Consider the following 25,525-nt stretch of genomic DNA (forward strand, 5'->3'; position numbering starts at 1 on the left):
TCTAAATTCTATGTCTGCTTATGGTTCAGTTAATTTTTTTAAATAATATTTTAAAATGATGTAGTAACTTTTGTAGTGTGTTGTTCTGTATTTACATACAGTTGTTTGTTAGCTGTATCTTAGATCCAGTTTGATACGGAGCTCCGGATATAATTCAAATTAACAATTTGTTTCCACGACATCCACATGATTTACTACGCTAATTCATAATTTGAAGTAATAATAATTGTAATAGTAATTACGAAATATTATAATAATTAATTCCAAGGAACAAACTGTTGAATATTGGGAACAAATTCTAAATTTAAGGCCATACTTTAGACTAAATAAGAAAACGAAGTGTCCATAATGTAGCATAAAAATAATTTGTGGCCATAATTTTGTCCGCATGTCATCATGATCGGATTTACGGCTCCATTCAACACAAGCATTTTACCTTACCTCATCTGTATTTATTTATCATCGAATGGTACGTAACTAGCTTACCTTAGTTTTATTGCATTACCATGTTTTCGTAGCACATCCTTGTGCTTTCTTGCAATCTGCCGCTTCAGATTCCAGGGGGAATATTTGCTAACTCTTTACAGTCTCTACGCAGTCCCTTTCAATTTTTTCTTCCTGCTCAATCTTAACTTTGATTTTTACTTTACATTTATGTATAAGGCTTGAATTCCATAACTTATTGCTAGACGTTTTTACAGATTCTCGAACTAGCAAATTATCAAAGGGCGTTCTGGGTTCAACGAGCGGTGCTGAGGGAGCGGAATATTCGGAAAGGCGCTTTGATGGTAATATTACCGCACCGTTCACATGCTCGCTCTGAAACGTCAGGTAAAGCGCACCGGCTCTCAACTGAAGGAATACATATGCATACAAATAAAATGCTTTGGTAAAGTCTCACAAATTAAACATTGAACATTGTTGCATAAAAATAAACACTGAAGTTTATAATTACTATGTTTTTTTTACAGTGGGTCATAATATATCATATATTTTAGTTTGTCAGTGCGTTTTGTGGTGTTAGGAAGTGTTTGCGCATTTCTGCACTAACTCAAAATGTGCGTACACCACCTCCTGAGCTGGCGTAGGATTTGAGCGTGCCGTACGCCAACGTTCATATTGATAAATCTCAAAGTCACCGTGGTTTTGGGTGTACGCAAGGTGTACGCTGGAAATTTGGTGTACGCACTTTTGATAAATGAGGGCCATTGTGTTTACTACTCACTACTAGTATGCAGAGGTCACATTTTGAGCAACCTGACAATTCACTTTTCCCTTTCACTTTCCCTTTAGCAACTACCCACACTTTCTCCCCAAAAAGCATAATCTAGTTTTGCTTATATTTCATTTAATGGGTGATTCTCACGAAACCATTGAAACACCACGGCACTAATGATTTTAGCTTTAAAATGTGTAATATAGTAACATGAAAAAGCATCAGAATTAACACGATACTGTGTTCTACCTTGCACAATGTGTGATTTCAACATAAGAATTTATAATTTTATAAAAATTATCTCATTTTCTGCTGAAATTCTCATTACCGCAATGTGTCCGGCTGTGTTTGAACATGCGTTATGTTGTAATTTAATCAAATTAACACAAAAATATTAAGAAAAAAAATAAATGGATGTTTTGCTAGACTACTTTAGATGACAGAAAAAATATTTACTGAATATTCATGTATAATAATAATGAAGAAAAATTAGGAAAATAATGTGTCCATGCCTGATGTTCTCATCCTCCGCAACACTTTTTGAGAACAGTTTAAGCACACATACAGAATTTTAATAAAGTTTGATTTTGAGTGACCAAGCACATGGACAAGTTACTTCAAGACGGCTACCAGGTAAGATCATTTTTTTACAGTTAATTTGAAATATTGTCTTGTCAGAATGCTTACACAACATTTTGATTATCATTACCGCAACAGATGCTTATTAAATGTTAATTTAATTAATAGAAGCATAATACTTTGATTTTAAATGCATGTGCAGAATCTCCAAATTATGTTCTTTCAGCTTTGTCATGTCATTTTGAAAATATGTCAGTGTTGATGTTTTCTGACTGTTGCGGTAATGAGATTTTTTAGGACAAATTTTTTAAATTATGTTACAAAAAGTGTTAAATGATAAGTAAAAGTTTTTAAATTAATGTTCCCATTTACTCCAGACTTTGTTTTTCAATGTCTGGTGGGGAAAAGTAAATTTAAGCAATTTTTACATTTTCATGCTTGACATTTTTAAAACCAAGTTTTTGTGAGAATCACCCATATATGTTGAACCTGATGTGAACACTCTAGCTCCCCCCTATAGACGTCTCACGTGACCCTTTCCATTATGTAATACTAATGCCCATTTACACAGACACACACAAAATCTCAGCGTATTCCCTTATTAAATACATTTAGATATTTTGTAAGACCAAAAAAACACTGTGCACTGTTAAAAATTGATTTTACAAGTCAATTCAACATGGTATTTTAAGTTTTGGCAGTGTGTCGGTTCATTATATTAATGTGTCTTGTGGACGTTTATTTTTTATAGTTTATTTTATAGTATAGTTTATTTTTATTGTCTTTCCTTTCAGTTTTTCTAAACCCTGTTAATAAGCGAGATCTTATTTATAAACTTAATCTTTGTTAAAGTGATTCAACAATTAATTAATTTAATGCTCTTTAGTTTTAATATGTTGAGCAACCATATGTTGCATTTAGCGTTTTTTTTTTTATTAAGAGATTTTCAAGGTTTTGTGAAAACTTGATTATTGTTTGATTTGCTTCTCAGTTCAAACGGTCTCCTCTGGTAGTGAAATATCACACACTATGTTGCTGTTTGCTTCTCGGTTTGAGAACAGATTCTTTCAGAGTCTTTGTATTAGAAAGTGGGGAATATCCTGGGTTTGTTCGTGACAGCTGAATATCCGGCGGTCTGGGGGTGGGGTAAAGAATGTGACCCTCTGAAGTTTGTGTTAGCAGGGTGGAACAGAACGGACAAAGCCGTGACCTCAGATGTCAACTAGCACTGGGGGTTTCTCTCACTCTTTGTGTTTTTAATGCAGTCCATTGGTTGTGCACAGAAGAAAGGGAAGACGTAACCAAGATTAGCAAAGATTTAGGAATATTTAAAAGTACATTCAGGTTGTACAATAATATCAGTTTAGTATCAGATGAATGTTTGTATGCCATGAATGCAATACCATTAAACTATTACTGAACAATAACATACAAAGTCAGTTGTTATAGTTTATAGGGTCATTTAAATTATTAAAGTACTTTTAATAAAGTATGTGATCAATGAGCCAAAAGCATATAGTTTAAGCAATTTCAACATGTTTTTAAAAATTATAGCCTTTTATCATAGTCACAATTTAAAATAGTAAGTTGTATGTATTTGCTCAGTGGCAACATGTTTAATTTTACAGTATTTTAAAATAATACAACTAAAAAGTAGCACAACTGCTTTAAAAAAATATTATGGCAACTTGTTGGTACATGGCAACATTTTATAACTTTAATTAATAAAATTATTTAGTCAATTTCTTCAACTTCTTATGAGTTATAAGAGATTAAAGGGGACATATCATGAAAACGTTTTTCATGTTTAAGTGCTATAATTGGGTCCCCCAGTACTTCTATCAACCTAGAAAATGTGATAAAGATCAACTCAGTAACTTAGTTTTTATAAACCATTCTCTGCAACCATGTGGAATAAGGGTAATTGGAATTTGGCTCTCCTTGTGATGTCAGAAGGGGATAATACCGCCCCTTAATCTGCTATCCAACTGCCATTTAGTACAGAGATCAGCTCATTTGCATTTAAAAGGACACACCCAAAATGGCACATTTTTGCTCACACCTATAAGTGGCAATTTTAACATGTGATAATAAAGTATTTTGAGCTAAAAATTCGCATACGTACTCTGGGGAGACTAAAGATTTATTTTACATCTTAAAAAAGTCTTATGAAAAGTGTATTGATTTTAATCTCTAGATTTTTTTGTGATTTTTTTACTTGGCCAGTTGGCCCTAATCCTCCCTTATAGTTTTAAAGGGATAGTTCACTCAAAAATGAAAATTGTGTTATCATTTACTCACTCTCATGTTGTTACAAACCTGTATAAATTTCTTTGTTCTGATGAACCCCAAGAAAGATATTTTAAGGAATGTTTGTAGTCAAACAGTTTGTGAGCCCCATTTACTTACATAGTATTCTTTTTCCTATGAAAGTGAATGGGGCTCATGAACGGTTTGGTTACAAATATTCCTTAAAATATCTTCCTTCGGGTTCATTAGAACAAAGAAATGTATACATGTTTGTACCAACATGAGACTGAGTAAATAATGACAGAATTGTGATTTTTGGGTGAACTATCCCTTTAAGATAAAATAGATGAGTTTTTAAGTTTTTATTTTTAATTACCTTTTTTGGTTTTACATTTTTTGTATTTTTATACACACCGTATACTTTCTCCAACTACAAGCAACAATTTATTGCTCGGGTTTTTTTTTATAGTGTTTTAAATATTTGAGTCCAATGATGAACTGTAGTAGCTCCATGATTAATTCAGTCCACACCACAGTGGCCCTAATGAACATCCGGGTTTCCCCGCTGGCACGGCTGTTGTTCGGCTCTCAGGAGCCATTTTGGAAGCTGTTCAGCTTTTCGCATGTCTGTCCCTTTACTGCCCCTCACCAACTGCCCCAACAGCAGTAGCAGTAGCACGCGGAGGGGGAAAATCACAGTGGAGCGTTTTGTTTCTACCCCAGGCGTTCACCAAACTCAAGCTTCTACCAAAAGCCCGTCAATGCTACCGGGCCAGAATGAAATGTTGGATGTTTGTGGCATCAGGAACTTTAATTCAGTGGATCGCGCTTGTGGTGGAGACATTGCGTTTTAATTTTGAACGGGAGGTTTTGTTATTGTAGCGGCGAGGGATTGCGCGCAGGCCTCTTCGCGTTCACGCGTTTGCGCGCACGTTTCTTTTCGTTTTTAAATGCTTTCACAGCCTAAATGACAATATTTATCTCCAGGATCCTTAAGGAAGGAATATGTTTGTTCCCTGGCTGATTTTTACACTCATCTGGGCAAGCTGGTGTACAGGTAAGCGTTGAATCTTCAGTGTTTGATTAGCTGGGTCGATAAGTCTTTGTAACATGTAGCGCGAGTGTTACAATGTTTCACTTATTGTGTTTTTAAAAATAGCAAACTGTATATATAAACAGCGTTTTGGGGATTATAAGGTTCACACCCGCCTATGGTCCCCAAAATGCTGTGTTTGTGGAGCCACTTATACAAAACAATTCTAGTGAGTGACTGACTGTTTGGGTGAGGTTTCAAACGAGTTAGTTAAATGGTTAATTCATTCTTGTGAAGTTAATTCAAGGTTTTGAAGTAAATAGTAAGACTGTTCTCGTTGAACATGGCTACAGACAGCACGAGTGCATTGAACAAAGTAAGACAGCTGCTGTCTTATAAAAACAATTGATGTCCACACAGCAACTGGTACATTTTTGCTTCATGTTTTCATCAGAGGTGGAAAAAGTACTAAAATATTGTACTCAAGTAAAAGTAAAGTTACTTTAATAATATTTTACTTAAGTAAAAGTAAAGTTACTTGTCTAAAAATCTACTCAAGTAAAAGTAAAAAGTAAGTCATTTTAACTTTACTCAGAGTAAAAGTTACTTTTTTACAGCGGGAGAGGTGGAGGATTCTAGTATAGTTCAAAAACGACAAGGTAATATACATCTCAAACTAGTTGTTTTTAATTGTAGGAACATCTTTACAATTAAAGTGCAATAACAAAAAGTTAATAAAATAAAAAGCTTTTTTAAAGTAAGAAACATTTATGGAATTGTTTAATGATTTTGTGAGTTATGCACTTTTGAAGGTGGTCAGCAGCTTGTAAATACAATCACTATAGTAAGGTTGTAATTGATGTATTGCTGGTAACACACATTATTTTATTAAACTATATATAGTTTAAATGAGCATATAATGAGATGAGTGCCATGTCTATATACATTTGACACGTTTATTATCTTCTTACTTACCTGACCTGGGACCTGATGACCTTTATTCTTCTCTCTCTCTCTCTCTCTCTCTCTCTCGCTCTCTCTCTCTCTCTCGCTCTCTGCAATGTCTAATGACCTACGCATTCGAGGACGTTTTGAAGTTGTGTTTGACTTGACGCGAAGCTGCTAGACCTCGGAAGATAATGCGCATGGTATTAAAAACGCGTCGTGCAATTTCGTACTTAAGAGCATGAATCCTACCTTTCATAGAAATGAAACACCCGCTTCGCGTCAGTGGAAAGTGGTCGCTTAAATGTGACCAGGGGTTTCTTTCATAAGATTTGAACTGAGGCGGGTCTGCATTAGCGCGCGCATATCTCGTCCGTCTCCATGGTTCTTTTTGCTCGTTCCCCCGGGCCCCGCCCATTTACATCCGTTGCGCGTCTTTATCACCTTGCTTTTTAAAATATTTTTTTACTCAGTAACGGATATGATTTAAAATGTAGCGAAGTACAATACTTTAAATAAAACATACTTAAGTAAAAGTAAAAGTACAGATTTTAAAAACTACTCAAAAAAGTAAAAATACACAAAAAAACTACTCAATTACAGTAACGTGAGTAAATGTAATTCGTTACTTTCCACCTCTGGTTTTCATACAAGGTTTGCTTTCCCTACTCGGAGATTAAAGCCTTAAACTTGATTTGCATAATTTAAAGAGAGCTGTTTCTGTTTTTGTTCGTTTAAAGTTGGCTGTGATTTGTTTACTATAATTTCCTGTGGTCATTTGTCAAATATAACCTTTGTATTGAGTTTTAGTTGCTTGTATAGGTTACATGACATTAAGTGAAATAGTTCTCAGAATAGTGCACATACAAAAAAAAACTATATTAAATCATTATAAAAGACAAATCAAGTTTGGAAGGATGACATCAGATTTTGGGTAACATTTTATTTTGTGTTTTGTTGGCTATTGTGAACTAACAATGAAGAATAATTGTGCAGCATTTATTAATCTTAGTTCATGTTAATTACTTAAACATGTTTAAAGCCAAAAGTTGTTACATTTGTACAACTAATTTAACATTAACAAATATTAATAAATGCTGATAAACTATATTGCTCTGTTAGTTCATGTTAGCTAATGCATTTACTCAATACAAATGTATTAAAAAGTGTTACCAGATTTTGTTTATTTTGTATATTTTAAACACAAACCGTTTGATTTGTTTTTACACTTAATGTAGAAATCTCTTATCATCCCATTGTCTTCCTAAATTCCCTTGTAGTTAAATCTGTTTGACTTGGACACACAAAGCTTTCCACTTTGAGTTGGGTTATTGTTTTGTAAGGATCTTTTTATCTCGTATGCTGTTTGTAACGGAGTCCTTTACAGGTCCTACACTGAGAAAACCTCTTGAAAACAAAAGGGTCTTTGATACACCCTCCAGATCAAGAGACTGTGTGTCTGTGAATGTGAGTGTGTTAGCTGTGGGGTAAAATGTGAAAGAAAGGTAAATCTGGGGGATTTGGTGCAAAGGTTCACCACAGGGGTCCTTAAAAATACATGCAGAGCTCCTTCTCTTATTGCATGTGTGAGAGTGCTGTGGGTTTTAAGTTGGGGGTTGCTGATGTAATTCACTCTTATCATGTGACACCTAGTATCAGTGACCGTAAAGAAGCTGTAGATACCACAATGTGTTTTCATTTGTCCATCACAAATAGCTTTTTATAACATTAATATGGCATTTTAACCCTTCTCCCATGTTTCTTGATCCTGGGGTATTAGTTTTTACTTGTAGGTGGGATTACATTTATGGGAGGATGGGCAGCCTGCAGCTATACATGTAATCTAAAGGGACAGGTTTTTTTTTTTTAAGAATGTTACATGCAATGGAGAAAAACGGTCATGGTAGCGTAGCTTGTTGTTTCTGTTTTGTCATTGCTGTTATTTTCTCTGTATTAACTCATACCTGATGCATCTTCGTCGCCTTCGCCTGTTGTGCGGACTTTATGTAAACATCTCGCAATCCTTGACCCAGTTTGCGGTCGGCGCTAATGTGTGCGGCGATGCACGGCCTTATGGCATTCGGTTACATGGAGACCTGCGTCCTGACAGCTGATCCAACATCTGGATTCGATTTGGTGGTTTTCCCTAAAGACCACAGAAACTGGATTCACTGGTCTTAAATCACCAAGGGCCATGAAACGTGTGGTTTGTGACTGATTGTTTAGCGTGTTTTCGTATTGGGCTTTGATGGGTTGTTAAACACGCATTATGGTTTTATGATGAGTGCCTTTTTAAATGTTTAAAATCCCATTAGTTTTTGATTTATAGATGAAATTTTGGTTCTCTTTAAATTGGCGACTAGTGAGCGGCTTCGTTTTTGTTTTCTGTTTGTGGCAACACAGCAGTATATGGACACAAAAGCCACATTTAATTTTTTTGATTGCATTTCTATTCAATGCTGCTTACACATCAGGAATAAACACACATAATGGGAAAAAGCACAGACAGACATATTTTAAACAAACCATTTAGCCCAAAAATTAGGGCTCTGCACTATACTGAGAATCTGCCATCTGCATCAGACTTAAACTTTTAACTCTTTTGCAATATTTATATTAGGGTTGGTTGAATATTTTTTAGTAATATTCAAATATCTGAGCTCATAAAAAGTGAATTCGTTTATTTAAATGTTAATTAAGACATTTGTTTTTGAAGCTTTATGTATTTTTAATTTTGTCACAATTTCACAGAAGGTTTATGATTAGGAAATATCCAAAACAAGCTGAACTATATTCTGTTTGTGTATTTAAATTGAAAACATTGTTAAAATATTAATTTGAGAAAAATGGCATTAAAACCCTAGTAGGGTTTAATCTTTGGTGTTTTAAATTGGTTCTTAGCACGAATTCTGTACTGTTTGATCTTACAGAAATTATATTATACCAAATATTACCCCAACCCCAATTGAAGTTCAAAGTTTAATGACTTTACATGAAGTATGCTATCTTCATGTAAACAGACTCAAAAGTGAGAACCCAGAGCGAACGAAAAAACATAAGCTACATAACATACTGCACAGTCGGCACATGAATATCTTTTTTATTTAGTTTGACATTTTTTTGTAAAGAACGACAACCCTATTTAGTCAACCTGCTCCAGTGAAAGACTTCTTCATTCTACAATAATGCAGCGGCTGCGTAGGAAGTTCTGCTACGTGGTTATTCTGTAAATATATCTGAACTTAAAGGTCCCGTTCTTTCTGTTTTTTTTGAAGTAATGTGTTTACAGTGAGCAATATAACACGTGTTCATGTTTCACGTGTAAAAAGACGTGGTATTTTTCACACAATTTACTTATATCTATAGCGCTGTTTTCACTGTCCTCAAAACGGGCTGATGTCTTCCTTGTTCAATGAAGTTCCTCCTTCATAGGGCTGTGCAAAAATATCGATACAGCTAGCTAGATAGTGTATCGATATTTCGATCTCTACTATCTATATTTTAAAAACCATCAAATTCCTCTGTGTGCGTCAAAAACGACCTCCTCTGCCGCTGCTGTAGTTGTCACTGTCCAGTTGTCTGCCATATTTCGGTCAATGTCTCAGAAGTTAGAGGGAGTGAGAAAATGGCAGAAAATGTAAAAATTCTGCTCTATTTTTTTACATTTTTGATATAAAAAAAAGAAAAAGTATTGCAATGTATCGGAACATGCAGCGCACTGTATTGTATCGTAGCACGGCCCATGTATCGCGATACGTATCGTATCGGGAGACCCTTGCCAATACCCAGCCCTACTCCTTCATAAATATCAATTTTCATTTAGCATCAACTTTAACATTTAACTTTACTTAATTCTCGGGTAAATACAAATTTAGTTAGTATAATATTCTAATATTTTATAAACGGCGTTTACGCTGCTGTTTAAATAAACGCATGTCAGGAATGCCTAACGAGACGAGCTTTTATAATATCTGCGCACATAGCAAAAAAATAAGCTATGGGAACTCCGCGCTGCCAGCTGGCTTTCAGTGCACGCGGGCACATCCCTATCTCAGTGTAACAGTAACTTATTATTTCATAACTTCTTAATATAAAAAGTTAAACATGTCCCGCTCTTTATTTACTGTTTCAACATACTGCCCAGACGCGATGCAATGTCGTGTCTGTCAGGCGTCTCGCAGCTCGTATTAAACTAAGATGTAAACACAGCTGTATTAAGCACCATATATGCCTGCATTGATTCTATTGTTGTATAAAAACTTACTGTAAAAATTCAAATACTTATGTGCCGTCGCGTCATTTTGAGGTCGGAGAGCTCCAGGTTGTTTTCATTTAAGATGATCATGCGCAGATGTTGCGCTGCTGTGGTATGCCATTTCAGTTTTACACAGTATGTGTTTTATTTGGTCTCTGCTTAAAGTATTCCCACACTTTTGATCACGTTCTGGCTGTTTGGTATAACACTTGTATTATCCGGTCGGAGCTGAAGCCGCCTTCATTTGAAAACGTAAACAATGCGACGCATCGACGCATTTCCGGCAAATCGACGTAATTACGTAATCGACGTAATCGACTACGTCGACGCGTCGTTCCAGCCCTAATGAGGATGCAATTGTCCGTGATAGATATGTGTTGTATACGCTGTTTGATGGGGATGTGAAGACGCCTCGCGCTGTTTACCGGAGCGCGTCCTCATACGCATATCTCTGTAAAGACAAAGAGAGACATACAAATCTGCACGCTGCACATGAGCAACAGGTTGTAAAAATGCTCGCGCTATGTTAAAAATGTATTTAATTGCACCCGCATTCAGGATCCTTGTGATGACAAAAGTAAACAGAAAGATCGGTTTATGAGATCGGCAGGTTTAGAGAGCACCGATCGAGTCATTTAATGCCATTATCGGCCGATACCTATCGGCGGCCGATCGATCGCAGCATCCCTAGTTTTTACAAATAACTTGATTGCTCACGATACAAAGTTACAACGAGCTTAATTTAACAACACTTCATAAGGATGGAGCTATTGCTAACATTTGCTGTTTAACAGCCATCTGCAGTTATTCGATTCATTTTTCACAGAGCAACTCCGTTCTCCGTTTCATTTTGTTCTTCATGTCTGTCTCGTTTATTAGCTCTGTATTAACAAAATAATGTAGGCTATGTAACCGGAAGCTAACCAATCTCTCATGATGTGATGAAGCGGAGCACGTTTAAATGACATGACATGTGAGCCGGTTGACAAACCGGAATTAAAGTCAGTTAGATTAGTCTGCAATCAGAAAAATAATCACAAATACATACCAATTAATTTTCATGTATATTTTACATTAAAGGCTGTACAGATGAAGTGGAAAAAGCATTAAATGAGCAGTAGCCTTAAATAGGGCCCTATCAAATCCATTTTTAGGGGTCAAGCACCGAAGGTGCTGTGACACCTATTGGAATTGTCAGTATTATTATTATTATTTTTCCCCAATGGGAGTCTATGGCAGCCCTATGAACCGTACATAGGAAAATGATGAACTTTGGCACAGTTGTAGTGGTGGTCTTAAAAAGTAATGTGACCAAAAATGGGGTCTCTAGTACTAACTCTATAGCGCCACCAGCAGTGCAAAAATTCAATGTTCATATGGTTATAACTGCTGATCCGCTTGATCTATGAAAATTCTACTTAGTACACGTGATTGCTCTCCTCATGCTTGTTGTTTTTAATACCTTACAGTAAAACTCCACCCATTACAGTAGCGGCCATTTTGAAATGTACAGTATTCCGTTTATTCGCTACTCCTCCTTCCAATTTGGTTCACTTGTTATGAAATTTGGCACAGGTGATCTTTGGAGTGAGCCGCACAGAAATGACCGAACAGAATTTTGATATTTATCTTTGTTCAAAAGTAATAAATGCGCAAACTTAACAAGGATGACGCAAAAATGGTTCTGAAGCTGTACCTTGGTCATTCTTTGATCAATTGAAATGAAATTTGGTACACTTCATGTGGACCATGAACTTGGGGTTCATGCCAAATTTGGTGACAGCGCCACCTATGGGTCATGAGATATGAAAATAGGCTATTTTTGCCCATAACTTCTGAACTGTTTGTCAGAAAATTATGATCTTGATGTCTATGGATTGCTTACCTCATGCCGCATCTGTCGATGTGTATTATGCCAGGTTTGACCGAACCGCCTGTCCGCCATTTTGAAATTTCACATAATTTGTTATATTTTTTGAACTATTGGACATATCCGCGCAAAAATTAGTAAGGAGCTTTGACATGATGTCCTGAAGGTACCTGGGAAGTCAGAGTACTGCGCCACCTAGGGGTTATAAACTATAACAGTTCTTATGGAACTGCTTATAACTTCTGAATACTTTGTCTGATATTAATTTCTTTGTGAAATTGTTTTCACTGGTTTATGCCGATTGCAACGATACCTTGTTTGTCATTTTACAACATTCTGTTCATGTGTTATTGTAAAGCATATGGTAGATGATTTTTTCGCTACTCCTTTTACAAATTTTGTTTATTTTATGCCAGGTATTGCTCGTATAATGTTTGGAGCAATCCGCACAGAAATGACTGAACAGATTTTTCATATTCTGTTCTCTTTCTTAGAAATACCACTCCAAAGTTGACTGTGCCTATGACGTTGTCTATTTGTCATAGTAAATGAATGTGACTGTATATTACATTGTATAGCATTACTATACAGAATGATCTTCTTGTCTTCAATCTCACTTGAGCTTTTTGATTCTCATATACATTGTATTTCTGTTAGTTATTCTCTGCACTGTCAGTTCTGCATCTGTGTTGATTGGCATATGTCAATCCTTGCAGCACCTAAGCTGTTTTTTTGCTGCCCTTTGAGCTGTGTTAACTGAGTTGCGTATCTAGTTAACCACATACCATGAGATTCTGAGGTCATGGGTTCGAATCCCATGTGCAGTGATAGTTTGTCTTAACTTTTTTCTCACTTAAGTTTTGTGATTTTCATACTATACATTGTATTTCAGTTATTTGTGCTCTCTCTTGTCATTTCTGCACTTTTGGTTATTGTTGGATATCAATGTTTATAGCTCTAAAGCTCGTTTCTATAGCTTGGAACACCAACTCAGTGGTTTAATCGTTTACTCAGCGGCGCATACGGTAAGGCCCATGCTTTGGGAACCGGAGGTCATGGGTTTGAATCCCAGCTCTTACTTTCACTTATTGAGATTTCCTTTTGTGTTCCCTTTAACACGTTCTTCTCGACCTGTCTGGTTTTCCACACGTGTTATATTTTTGCCATCTTTACTGTTGTCACTCCGCACTGCAGTGGTTCTGCTCTGCATTTGCTTTGCTTCGGGTTCAGGCTCTGTATTGCGCGTTTTCTGCGCTTTGCGCATTTGCTGCGTCGTGTGGTGTTTGCTGTGCTTTGGGTGCTCATTGCGCTGAAGGTGCTTGGCCCCGTAATTGCTGCTTGCAGCTATATTATTCATTTATTTTTCAAATTCTGTGTTTTCTGATTTTATTTTTTAGTTTTAATGGTTCATTTAAATTTCAGTTATCAAAATGCATATCTTGTCAAATGAAAAAATTTAACGAATTCAATTTAACAACAATTTATTGAAAGTTTTATTTAAAATTACATATAGGCTGTTGTATTTTGGCTGTCACTACAACAATGCTACTGACAGTTTTTTTCTTTTAATTATAAGACCATTTGTTTTAATTTTTAGGCATCCGTATTAAAAGTAAATATGAAGAGTTTCGTTGCAAAACTAGATAAATCCATTTTTTTACATTTTTGTCAAAACATGTTTATTATTATGTTTTCATGTTATTATTTTGTTTTATGGTGCAACTTAGCTGTATTTTTTAAGTTATGAAGGTTTAAATCAAAACAAACCAACTGCAGTTGAATTGAAATTAATTGGAATGCACAACCAAAAAACAAGATTTCTGAACAATAAAAAAAAAACGGTGGTTATCTCGTTTTGCAAACGAAACTCTTCATATGTTATGAAATTGCCTGTCAACAATCTGATTTAACATTAGCAAAAAATACAAATAAAACCTTTCACAGTCCCTCACTGTATGAATTACATGTGCAGCTGCAAAATTGTGTTCAGTTAATAGTAGTGAATGATTTTAATTTTGATGTGTAATGAACATTTCTAACACAGAAAGCAGCAGGCTACTGTCACTTTAAGACCCAAGACCGCTTTAATATGACTCACTGCACTCAATCAGTTTCAATATACTGATTAATATCCAGCTGTTTATCATGTTCACTTCAACAAGAAAGAAAACTTAGTTCAGTGATCACGAGTGTGATGATGGCAAATGCTCGATGTGTGTGTTCTTCGTGAGCCCTCATGTCTAAGGAACATATATGAGCTATACACACTGGTATATAGATGTCAAGAGCATCGCTCTTGCAGTGAATATACTCGTGAAATATATGGTGGACACAGCAGTGGTAGATATTTCACTGCTTTCCTTAATCATTCCTGAATTTGTAAATGCGCTGTAAATACTTTCAAAGCTGTGTGGACATGTGCGCACGCAAGGTGGACGTGGGAAGAAAGTATAATGTACCTTTTGGTCTGCTGTGCCTCACCTGCTTGCGCTCTGGCAAAGCTTGTTATTGTTTGCAATGCATGACGAGAAATGGACGTACGTTTCTTTATGTCCAACATTACACAAAAGGAAAATGTTTTCTTGCATTTCTGTCATTTTATTTGCCGATTAATGAGTTATAATGGGTTTTAAAAATGTCTAAATCTAAAATGTGCCAAATTCCGTGACATTTTGCGTTGTACAGTAAATTCTATTTTTATGCTATGTGTACAACATTTTTTTTTCTTTTAGCTATTTCTAACCAAAAGTGTTTCTAAACTTTTGGGAAATAATTTACATAATTTAGCATTTTACAAATAACTCTGTCAAATATTTACATGAAAATGTTTTCTTGTTCTAATATGTCTGTGTTTCTCTTGTCAGGAGCGAGTCAGGGCGAGGTGGCGACAAGAGAGTGCGTCTACTACAATGATAACTGGCGGACGGAGAAAACCAATCAGAGTGGTTTTGAGAGATGTGAGGGTGAGAAAGACAAGAGGCTTCACTGTTACGCCTCCTGGATAAACTCTACTGGAACCATCCGCCTGGTCAAGAAAGGCTGCTGGCTTGATGATTTCAACTGTTATGACAGGTAAACCATACCGCTACAGTAGTTATAAGCTTGTTACCCATGTGTCACATGGTCTCAACGTTGCGTATGGGTGATTATATAACTCTAGGTTTTGATTTGATGTCCAAAGTCATTATTATGATTTTCAGTTGTCAGAATTAGTCGGTGTGAATTCTGTTAACGTCAAATAAGGTTACCATAGTAGAGTAACAGTGTTGACTGTATGTAACAGAAATGACAATCACTTTTAGATTAAATAAATTTTAAACATCTTTTCTTGTATACTATATATAATTAGACTTTATTCACACAATGAATATAGCCTTACAAGCTGGTATGGTGTTGAAAGAAAGAAAGAAAAAAGAAAGAAAGAACAGTCTACACTGTTACTCACGCTTGGTAACAGGGTTTGACAGTAACAGATTTGACTAGTTCGGACAAAAAACAGGAAATGTTTTTTTTAGCTATGTAAAACACTTTTACAGAAAGTATTATATTGTTTTGGCCTGTAACATATCGTGATCCATGATGATGAGTACCACATTGTTAAAATAATTAAATAATAATGACTTTGGGGACCAAATGTACTTGCAATTATATAATCACCAATATGTCTGAACTGTTGCTCTGTAGATGTTTAAAGTGCTGTAGCGGTAATCACGAGTAGTTCATTACATTAAATTAACTTTAAATATGATCCGGTTAAACTGTGAAACTTTGTATTAATTATTACTATTATTATTATTATTATTATTTTTAAACCGAACAAATTCGTGATTCTGTCAGATTGGACATCCTACCATACATCTCAAATCTTTTTGTGTGTGAAACTTTTACATGCTTTGTCATTTCTTCAATTTTTTTTTAATATCAATTGATTTTGTTGGTGTAAGGGATGTTCATATTGACTTGTTAACCGAAGGTAAGAATTTATGACCGATTAAAATTCAGGTAAAAGGAAAAATGTGTTAACGCATGGTGCATCCCGACACGTGCCTATAGACATTTTGCCACTTGTTTTCTATCCTTTATGTGATAAATGATGCAAATCAGTGCTTCTCTGATGGTCTTGTAAAGTAATCATTTGTATGAGAAATCATTTGTACTGCATATGTATCCGTGCTTGGGTATGGTTTAAAAGCTGCACAGAGTGTGCGCAAGATGACGCGGTCCGTGCTCTGGACACTGACCATAAAATCTCTCTTTTTGCACAAGCAGACAAAGACGATGCAAAAGCAAAACTTTTTGAAATGTGTTCTGCTTAAGAAATGCCAACGGTGATAGATGAAAAGAGACAATCCACCCTCTTTGGACATGAATCCTCATTTGATCGCGTGCTCTTTGATAATTTAATGTTGCGTGAAAAAGTGATAATGTATGAATCCTGGTTCTGTTGTTGATCTATTGCTGCTGTTTGCACATTCAAATTAAATAATGGGGCGGTTTCCCGGACAGGGATTAGACTAGTAAAACAATTTAAGAGCTGTCCAAACTGAAAACATCTTGTCCTGACTTATCTCAAAATACAGTGCCATTTTTTCTGCCTCAAAATGCACACAAGTAATGTTGTTAGTAAGGCATGTTTGTTAAAACTAGTTATATTTCATAATTAAACTAAGGCCTAGTCCTGGCTTAAGATAATCCCTATCCGGGAAACCACCCCATAATGTTTGTATTGTTTTTACCAGGTGACAGACAACCGCCAACTATATTTTTACTCAATGACAATTTATTATTAAAATCTTATCAGTTAACAGTTAATGTTCAGTTAACAAACTGCGGTTATCGGTCAGGAATGTTTACTGAAATGAACATCCCTAACCTGCTATAGCCAGTCATTTCATAGATCATTATTATTAATATTTAGTTTATTAATGTTTTATGTTTTTGTGTGAGCAGACAGGAGTGTGTGGCTACAGAGGAGAATCCACAGGTCTTCTTCTGTTGCTGTGAGGGAAACTATTGCAATGAGAGATTCACACACCTTCCTGAAGCCATCAGCCCTGCAGGTACAGCTTTCAGATTTGAGCTCAATCGATAGAGCGTTGCATTAGAAGTGCTCATCATTAGACTATGCATGGTGCTGTTGAATGCGTTATTCTGATTGGTTGAGAAATGATCCACGGGTATGCATTATTTTTCAATAAATGCACACCTGACCTGTTAATTGTTTTAAAAACAACCACCAGAGCAATACCTGTGGTAACTGTGGTATAAGTAGAATAATTGACTCCGGTCCTTTCAATTATTTGAAAATAATGCACACTGCAGTGTAATAACACAACGCAAATTAACACCTTGCATTATTGTCTAATAATTGAAAGGGATTTTACAGGGTCCCAAATTTGTTTGTGATTGTTTTCAAACCTGTACCTGTTCTTCATCTGCTGCTGCTGCTGATGCTGTTGTTGAGTTTTGGTTTGTGTGTTGTTTTTGTTTCTGTAGTAAAGATTCAGCCACCACAACCAGGTCCACCTCTGTTAGCTGTGCTGGTTTATTCTCTTCTTCCTCTGGCCATTCTCACTCTGACCCTGCTGCTCGCCTGCTGGACGTACCACCAACGAAAACCCCCTTATAGACACGTCGACCTCAGCCAGGTTTGACAACTATCGACAATTAACTCTTCAGTTAACCTAAACAAGCTTTGGGTCATATGTTTGCAATAAGCATTTCAGAAACGCGTGCTATCTCAGGGATTCAGTTTAAGTGTGTTAATTTGGTCTAAATAGTGTATTAATAGTGTTTTTTTTTTCAAATCACAAATGTTTTGCTTAAAAGTTATGTATGGTTAGACACATGAATGTAAGTGCACGTGTGTGCTTGAGTGCATGCAAGAGCTTTGAAAATTAAAACGTATATTAGTTATATCATTTTCAGTTTTTAAATCTTTTTTGAATATGGTTAAAATGGATTTTACAAACTTTAAGCCGTTATCGAATTGCATATTGACTATTGAATTTATAACTATTCAGTTAGTGCATACTGCAATTTTCTCCTGTTTTGGATTTCATCTAAGCCCTTATATATATCGTAATGTTTATTTAGTTGCTGTTTTAAATGTTGGTGTTTCATTGAAAAGATCTGTGACAAACACTGATTTCTATTTTTAGGATGCTGGTCTACCTCCACCATCTCCTCTGGTTGGACTGAAACCGTTGCAGTTACTGGAGATGAAAGCCAGGGGGCGCTTCGGCTGCGTGTGGAAGGCCCAGTTACTGAGTGAATATGTGGCGGTGAAGATATTTCCTATTCAGGTGAGTCTTGCACTCTGTTGTTGTTGTTTTTTTGGTTTATTTGTTTTATGTTTAGTGCTGGTTTCTGAAATGAAACGTGTGTTCAACAGGACAAGCAGTCATGGCAGAATGAAAGAGACATTTACCTCACAGAGGGTTTTAAACATGAGAATGTTCTTCACTTCATCTCGGCAGAGAAACGCGGCACCAACCTGCAGATGGAGTTGTGGTTGGTCACAGAATTCCATGAAAGGGTCAGTGTGTGTGTTTGTTGGGAATTTTGTGCACAATGGTTTTTCCAAGTAGCAGAACTCGTTGTGTACTAAAAATAAACCAAGTTCAAAACCATCTCCTTACCTTACCCTGGTAAACCTATGGTAAAAATGTAAGTTATGCTGTCGGGTACGATTTTGAAGGAAATGTCAGTTTGACGAGAACTCAAGTGCATAAACTTGTCGAAAGTAGGCCTACATTGTACGTATTCCTGTACGCGCATGTGTGACCTGTGTGTACAAAGTATGCACTGATGATGAAATTTGCGTCACGCCATTGTATGCTGATCCTCGCATACACGTAAAAACAAAATTGTACTGTTTTATAACATAATGCAAATGACAAAATGCTGGGTAAGCTAAGCTTTTTATTTTATAAATGATAGTTATTTTATGTAACAAACCCAAGCTTGTGTTGGCTTGCCCTTATTTGGCCTGCTAGAAACTTTCTTCTTCTGCCAACTCTTAAATGTCACGTGAAGTTTAATATAACGTCCATAAATTTATTCTAATGAATGCAAGAGTTTCGGGTTTTAAAGGATCACGCCAACTTTTTGGGACTTTAGCTTTTCACCGTATTCCCCAGAGTTAGATAAGTTCATACATACCTTTTTTTTTATCTCCGTGTGTGCCGTACTAGAAGTAAATGGCTCCAGCTAGCATACTGCTCCCAATAAGTGTCAAAATAACGCCAACATTTTCCCATTTACATGATTAGTATAGTCACAGTGTGTACAAATAACAAGGTCGTATGAGAGACAGCCATCTTTTAACCGTATACATACTGGGAACTATAATCTCAGAAGGCGAAACACTGCTACTTGGGCGGAGTGATTAGCGCAACACTTGCGCGAACTTTCTGCTCCTCCTAGTTCCCAGTATGTAAACAGTTAAAAGATGGCTGTCTCAAATGGCCGGTTTATTTGTATACGATATGACTTTACAATTTACAGCATATAAATAGAAACATTTTGGCATTATTTTGTTACTTATTGGGAGCAGTATGCTAGCTGGAGCCATTTACTTCTAGTCTTTGTGCTAAGCTAGACTAGCTGCGGGTGCGTCAGACAGCGTGCACCATGTACAGAGATGAAAAGGATATGTATATAACTCTGGGGGATACGGTGAATAAGCTAAAGTCCCAAAAAGTCGGTGTGTTCCTTTAAATCTTACCTGCATTGTTTGAGGTGATTACAGAAGTTATTCCAGCATTTTATCCTAAAGTCCAAATTGTTTGCGTTGCAGGGTTCGCTTACAGATTATCTGAAGGGGAACCCGGTGAGCTGGTCTCAGTTATGTCACATCGCAGCCACCATGGCCCGGGGCCTGGCACACCTTCACGAAGATCTTCCTTACAGAGCCGAGGGACCTAAACCAGCCATTGCACACAGGTACACATGTCAAAACTCAGCATAGTTTGGTTATGATTTGTATAAACAGATAAATCTACCGCTGTCACTGTCGACTTTAAATCACATGAGATTTTTGCTTCACAGAGATTTCAAGAGCAAGAACGTTCTGCTCAAGATGGATTTAACAGCTGTGATCGCAGATTTCGGCTTGGCTGTTCGATTTGAGCCAGGAAAACTGCCCGGAGATACACATGGTCAGGTAAATGAACAATTGTCTTCCGAATGAGGTGTGCAGATGAAAGCTTTTTGTGTAAAATAGTAAGCAACAAGCTAATGATTGTTTTTTTTCGTCCCAGGTTGGAACACGGCGTTACATGGCCCCAGAAGTGCTGGAAGGAGCCATTAACTTCCAGAGAGATGCTTTCCTGAGGATCGACATGTACGCTTTAGGACTGGTGATCTGGGAGCTCATGTCTCGCTGCACGGCCGCCGATAGTAAGTCTATACAAGCAGTCATCTGTGAACCAGCCCACGCAAATCTCTGTGTTTTACAGCCAACATGAGTGAATCACCAATTGAATGACCAGACATCCCACTTGGGCGTCTACATCCATTATTTGTGTCTAAATTTATCTCTTTAAATTTAATGCTGTCAACTTTTTAGGAAATTAATTCAGTGTTTTTGCACTCGAAAAATAATTTTCTTAGGGTTCCCACGGGTCTTTTGAAATCCTTGAAAGTTTGTGAATGGGGGGGGGGGATTCAAGGGCCTGGGAAGTTTTTGAAAATATACATGCATGGATAAAAGTCATTGGAAGTGCTTGAATCTATTTTATGCAAGTTTTCTGGGAAAAAAAACCCATATTATTCCTTGTGTAATGTAAGATATCATAAAAATTCTAGACTTTTTAAGCACACATGTTAAACTGTTTACTTTAAATGCTTATATCTTCTGTATGCGAATGTTGATTCATACCAAAATGCTTTTTTGCATAGTTGTGTTTGACACATGAAAACGTCTCGGGTTACGTACTGTCGTTCCCTGAGAAGGGAACGAGAAGCTGCGTCTCCCTTGCCATACATCCTGCGTCCCTGTAACACCGTCTTTGGCAAATTTTTTTAGTGATATACTTCCTGTTTCCCGCATCACCCTGTCTTTGTCGTTAAGCTTCTCCATTGGTTGAATTTGATACACACATTGCACTTTCCCCTGTAGGCGTCCCCAAAGTGTCAATGCGGTGACGCAGCGTGAGTTCCCTCGAACCGGAACTGTAAAAATTTATCTTAAAAGGTAACACGATGTAAATTGCTCTCACTTGAAATGTGTCCCCACATTTTGTCCTTGAATTTGAGGGTATTGGACCTGGAAAGTCCTTGAAAGGTCCTTGAATTTGAAGGTAATTAAGGTGTGGGAACCCTGTTTTCTGATTCGGTTTTGTAAATTTTGTATCTTCTGGAATTAAGTCTAAGGGTTTATTTATTCAGATTTTTGCCAAAACTTTAAATGGCCCCACCACAAACAGGACTAAAATGGTTTTTGACCCATGTTACTTACTTTAATCAATAATGTTTTGACACCAAAAAAACAATCATATTGTGTTGTCTCACTCAGGTCCTGTGGGGGAATATCAGCTGCCATTTGAGGAAGAAGTCGGCCAGCACCCATCACTCGAGGACCTTCAAGACGTAGTGGTGCATAAGAAGATGCGACCTGTCTTTAAAGACTGTTGGATCAAACATCCGGTGAGATATAAGCTGAAGTCTAGCAGTTACTTGACACGCTTTGACTTATTGAACCCTGTTGCCAATGTGGGCATACAAGGTTCAAATCTCTTCTTATATATCCCATTTTTTTTGTATTTATTTTCAGTTTTACTGACTTTATTTCGTTCTGCTTTCTCTCTGGTACCGTCAGGGTTTGGGCCAGTTATGCGAGACCGTTGAAGAGTGTTGGGACCACGACGCCGAGGCTCGACTGTCTGCGGGTTGCGTAGAGGAGCGCATCTCAACCATCACCAGGGCATGTAACACCATCAACACTTCTACCTCAGAGTGCCTGGTCTCAATGGTTACATCTGACAGCGACACGGACCTTCCACCCAAAGAATCCAGTACATAAATACTGACCTTTGAACCAGGAGCAAACATCAGGGACTGCGAATCGACAGACGTATTACAACCTCTCCAGTAATGTGAACTTTGCTGCTAATGTGATGTTTTTTGGAATTTTTATTTCACACGCCGTTGGATTGGTTTCACCAGCAGCGCGTTCATCTACTGAATTCTTCCTGAAGGAAGGCACAAAAAACCTCAAACGTATGAAGACTTTCAGAGGGCATTGTTTCAGACTGCTGGGATTATGAGCAAGTTACCTCATCGATTTTAATGCCATTATTATGTTGTTTTTGCCTGCACTCCATGAATACCTCTTTTTCAAATACTGTCACTACCGTGACCTACAACAGCCCTAAACTACGAAACAAGACTGTTACATAAAACCCAACCTTCCAAGAGCACAAGATTTCTTTCTTACTCAGTGAAGTTTTAGCGTAGTTTTATTGCTGTTAAATATACCTATTAAGCCATTTTTTTGGGGGGGGGAGTTTTTAGTTTTTTTTTGTTGGCAGTCGTCTGGGACACTGGAAGCTGAGAGGCAGCGGGTCTGTTTTAGAGTTAGCGCGACGTCGCCTTTAGCAGTTGCTGGCATTGATTTTAAAGTAGCGTTCACCTCGTATGTTGCGATCGGTAAAGACTTCCTGAGGCTTGTCACTGGTGGCGAGTTTTACCGTATTTATTTGGTCGGCCGTTGACTCGCAAGCGATTTCTGGTAGGGCGTCTGAAGGTTTTATAGATGTTTTGTATTTCAGTACCGGTTACGTTTCAGTATATTGACAAGAGCTGCAGTCGACATGTATTTTCTGCGGCCGCATCAAGCTCGGCTAACTTTCATTTCAGTCACAACTGATGTATTTGTGTATCAGGAAAGTGTTGTTGTTTATCCAGTGCACTACTCAGGTAAATTTTGTTTGTGATTTTGACCTCTTTACAGCAATAGTTCTCAGTATATACTCTTAAATCGAAAGAAACGCATTTTATTTATAAAATAAGACTTATATGTAAATGATGCCTTTTCAGGACCTTACATTTTTGCATTGTGAATACAAGGGATAGTTGAAAAATGAATTTCTCAAGTTTTTACAAACCTTTATACATTTCTTTGTTCTGCTGAACACAAATGAGATATTTCGAGGGATGCTTGTAACCAAGCAAATCTGGGACACTATTGACTTTCATTGTAAGAAGAAATAGTACTATGGAAATGAATGGTGCCCCAGATCTGTTTGGTTATAAACTTTTTTTTATATGTTCCTGGCGTTTAGCAGAACAAAGAATAGTGCTGCCTTACGATTAGTCGCGACTAATCATTTGCAGAATAAAAGTTTTTGTTTACATAATATATGTTGGTGTACTGTATATAATAATTATGTATAAATTCAAACACACACATGTATACGCATGTATATATTTAAGAAATATTCGCATGTGTATATAAAGTTTTATATTTATATATAATTTAAATACACAATTATTATACACAGTACTTCAACATATATTATGTAAACAAAAACTTTTATTCTGCAAACGATTAAGCACTACAAAGAAATGTATACAGGTTTACATAAACGATTACACAATGTTCTTTTTCGGTGAACTATCCCTCTAAATTAAGGTTGTGTTTGTTTACATTAATAGCTGACATGATCGAACAATGTAGGATACTTTGACAGCATCTTAATTTCAGCATTTACTGATGCATTTTTAAAATCAAAAGCTATCTATATTAGTTCATGTTAGCTCTAATGCATTTACTAAAGTTAGCAAATGCCACCTTATTGTAAAGTCTTACTAAAATTTGAATGGTCCTTTAATTCTTTTAAAATTAGATGGTGAAAAAGACGTTTCTAGAGGCAGTTTTCATGAGATTTCCCCTGAACGTGCGTGAACGGTGAAGAAAATGATTTCTTGCAATAATTTTACTGTTGCAACCGACTGAATGTCTGTAGTTCAGTGATCGGTGCTGTGAAACTGTTTATTCATCTCATTGAACCTTTCAGTATTGTGAACTTTGCATTGTTCATAAACAGGCAGCTTTTATTGATCGGACTCATCGATTTCTTTAATGATAATGCTAAAACAATCACTGAATCGCAAGCGTCATATACTCAGTGATTAGATATACCTCAGATATTGTGACCTTTTTTATTTTAATAAAGTATTTTATTCTGTTTTGTGGTAGCAATATAATTTAATATAAGCTGCTTTTTGTGATTTTAAAGAGATTTTTTTTGTCGTCTAATGTTTATTTTTAACAGAAGGTGCTCTATTTGATTGCCAGGTGCTCGTGCGTTTCATGAAGTCTTTGCTCTGAATGAAGCATTTATATATATATATATATAGTTGTCTGACTTTAGAGTTACTCTTTCATTCATTTCTCTGAAGACATGCAGGTTTTCCTCAGCATTTGTTTGTTTGTGTGGTACATGTATCTTCACTAACTTCCATCTTAGCAATGTATTAAGTTGGACTTCTCTATTATCAAATCAGGGATTTGAAATGTAATTAAAGTATTGCAGTGCAAGTGGTGCAAAGTTAGTTTAAGCCAAACTCTGTATTTTATCAGGTGTTGATGAATGATTCATCTTTTATTGTATATAAGTTCATTAAAACAGTTAACCGATGTAGTTGAAAGCATCTTTTACCCTTAAACTTGTTATATTTCTGTACGTTCTACATCAAGCCCGAAAAAGTGGTGATGTTATCGGACTACCTGAGTAGGTTTCCCATCATCCTAAGCCATCCCGATCCAGACGTGGAATGGATTTTCATTTAGGAGATGGAGAACTTGATTTTGATTTTTACTGCTGCTAATGTAGTAAATTACATTGTGTTGCCCCTGTATATGGGTCATTTCGGATTCGGCTGCCATGTTCAGTATTTTCTTGAATTAAACATTAACTATGTTTATCATGGTTTGGTGTTTTTCTTTTACAGTTATTTAATTACATTTAGCTCTCATACTCATACTTCAGTTTTTTCCATCTCGCCTTTGTGTTTTAAGCCATTTACAGGATTTCATTATTCAAAAACAGACTGTATAAATGGGTCATTTTTTATATTATCAGATGAAAACAAAGTACACACCATGAAGGTTCGTTTATCAAAGTAAAGCTCAAAGCATGTTACCTATATAATACATTTATAATAAATAAACTGCAAATCCAAAATTAGTTTTAAATTATACTGTAGAATAAACCCACATTATATTCAGAATTACACATTCATATTAAATTTATTTCATGATTTTGTTGACTTCAACAGTAACATTTTCAGCATTTTAGCTAAGCAGCAATGATATTTATCACCTGATAAACGGCTACAGACCTGCATTTCCACAGTAAAAGTTTAATT

At 36.3% G+C, this 25,525-nt stretch overlaps 1 protein-coding gene across 1 annotated transcript; it reads left to right on the forward strand.

Annotated features, from left to right (window-relative positions):
• Positions 1-4,578: 4,578 nt before the first annotated feature.
• On the forward strand, positions 4,579-25,086 carry acvr2bb (activin A receptor type 2Bb). The gene is made up of 11 exons (XM_055201440.2): positions 4,579-5,102; positions 15,013-15,220; positions 17,099-17,208; positions 17,645-17,796; positions 18,310-18,453; positions 18,543-18,686; positions 19,950-20,095; positions 20,201-20,315; positions 20,413-20,551; positions 21,669-21,799; positions 21,972-25,086. Exons 1-11 carry the CDS (start codon positions 5,051-5,053, stop codon positions 22,173-22,175), a joined length of 1,545 nt encoding a protein of 514 aa, XP_055057415.2. The 5' UTR covers positions 4,579-5,050; the 3' UTR covers positions 22,176-25,086.
• Positions 25,087-25,525: the final 439 nt, after the last annotated feature.

The sequence above is a fragment of the Misgurnus anguillicaudatus genome, chromosome 2 (assembly GCF_027580225.2).
Source record: "Misgurnus anguillicaudatus chromosome 2, ASM2758022v2, whole genome shotgun sequence".
In the NCBI taxonomy this organism is placed as follows: Eukaryota; Metazoa; Chordata; class Actinopteri; order Cypriniformes; family Cobitidae; genus Misgurnus; species Misgurnus anguillicaudatus.

Excerpts from the sequence above, each read along its gene's own strand:
- acvr2bb (XM_055201440.2), top strand. The coding sequence starts at position 5,051 with ATGTTTGTTCCCTGGCTGATTTTTACACTCATCTGGGCAAGCTGGTGT. Across the intron at positions 5,103-15,012 it reads CTGGGCAAGCTGGTGTACAG|GAGCGAGTCAGGGCGAGGTG; the intron begins GTAAGCGTTGAA and ends TTCTCTTGTCAG. Across the intron at positions 15,221-17,098 it reads GATTTCAACTGTTATGACAG|ACAGGAGTGTGTGGCTACAG; the intron begins GTAAACCATACC and ends TTGTGTGAGCAG.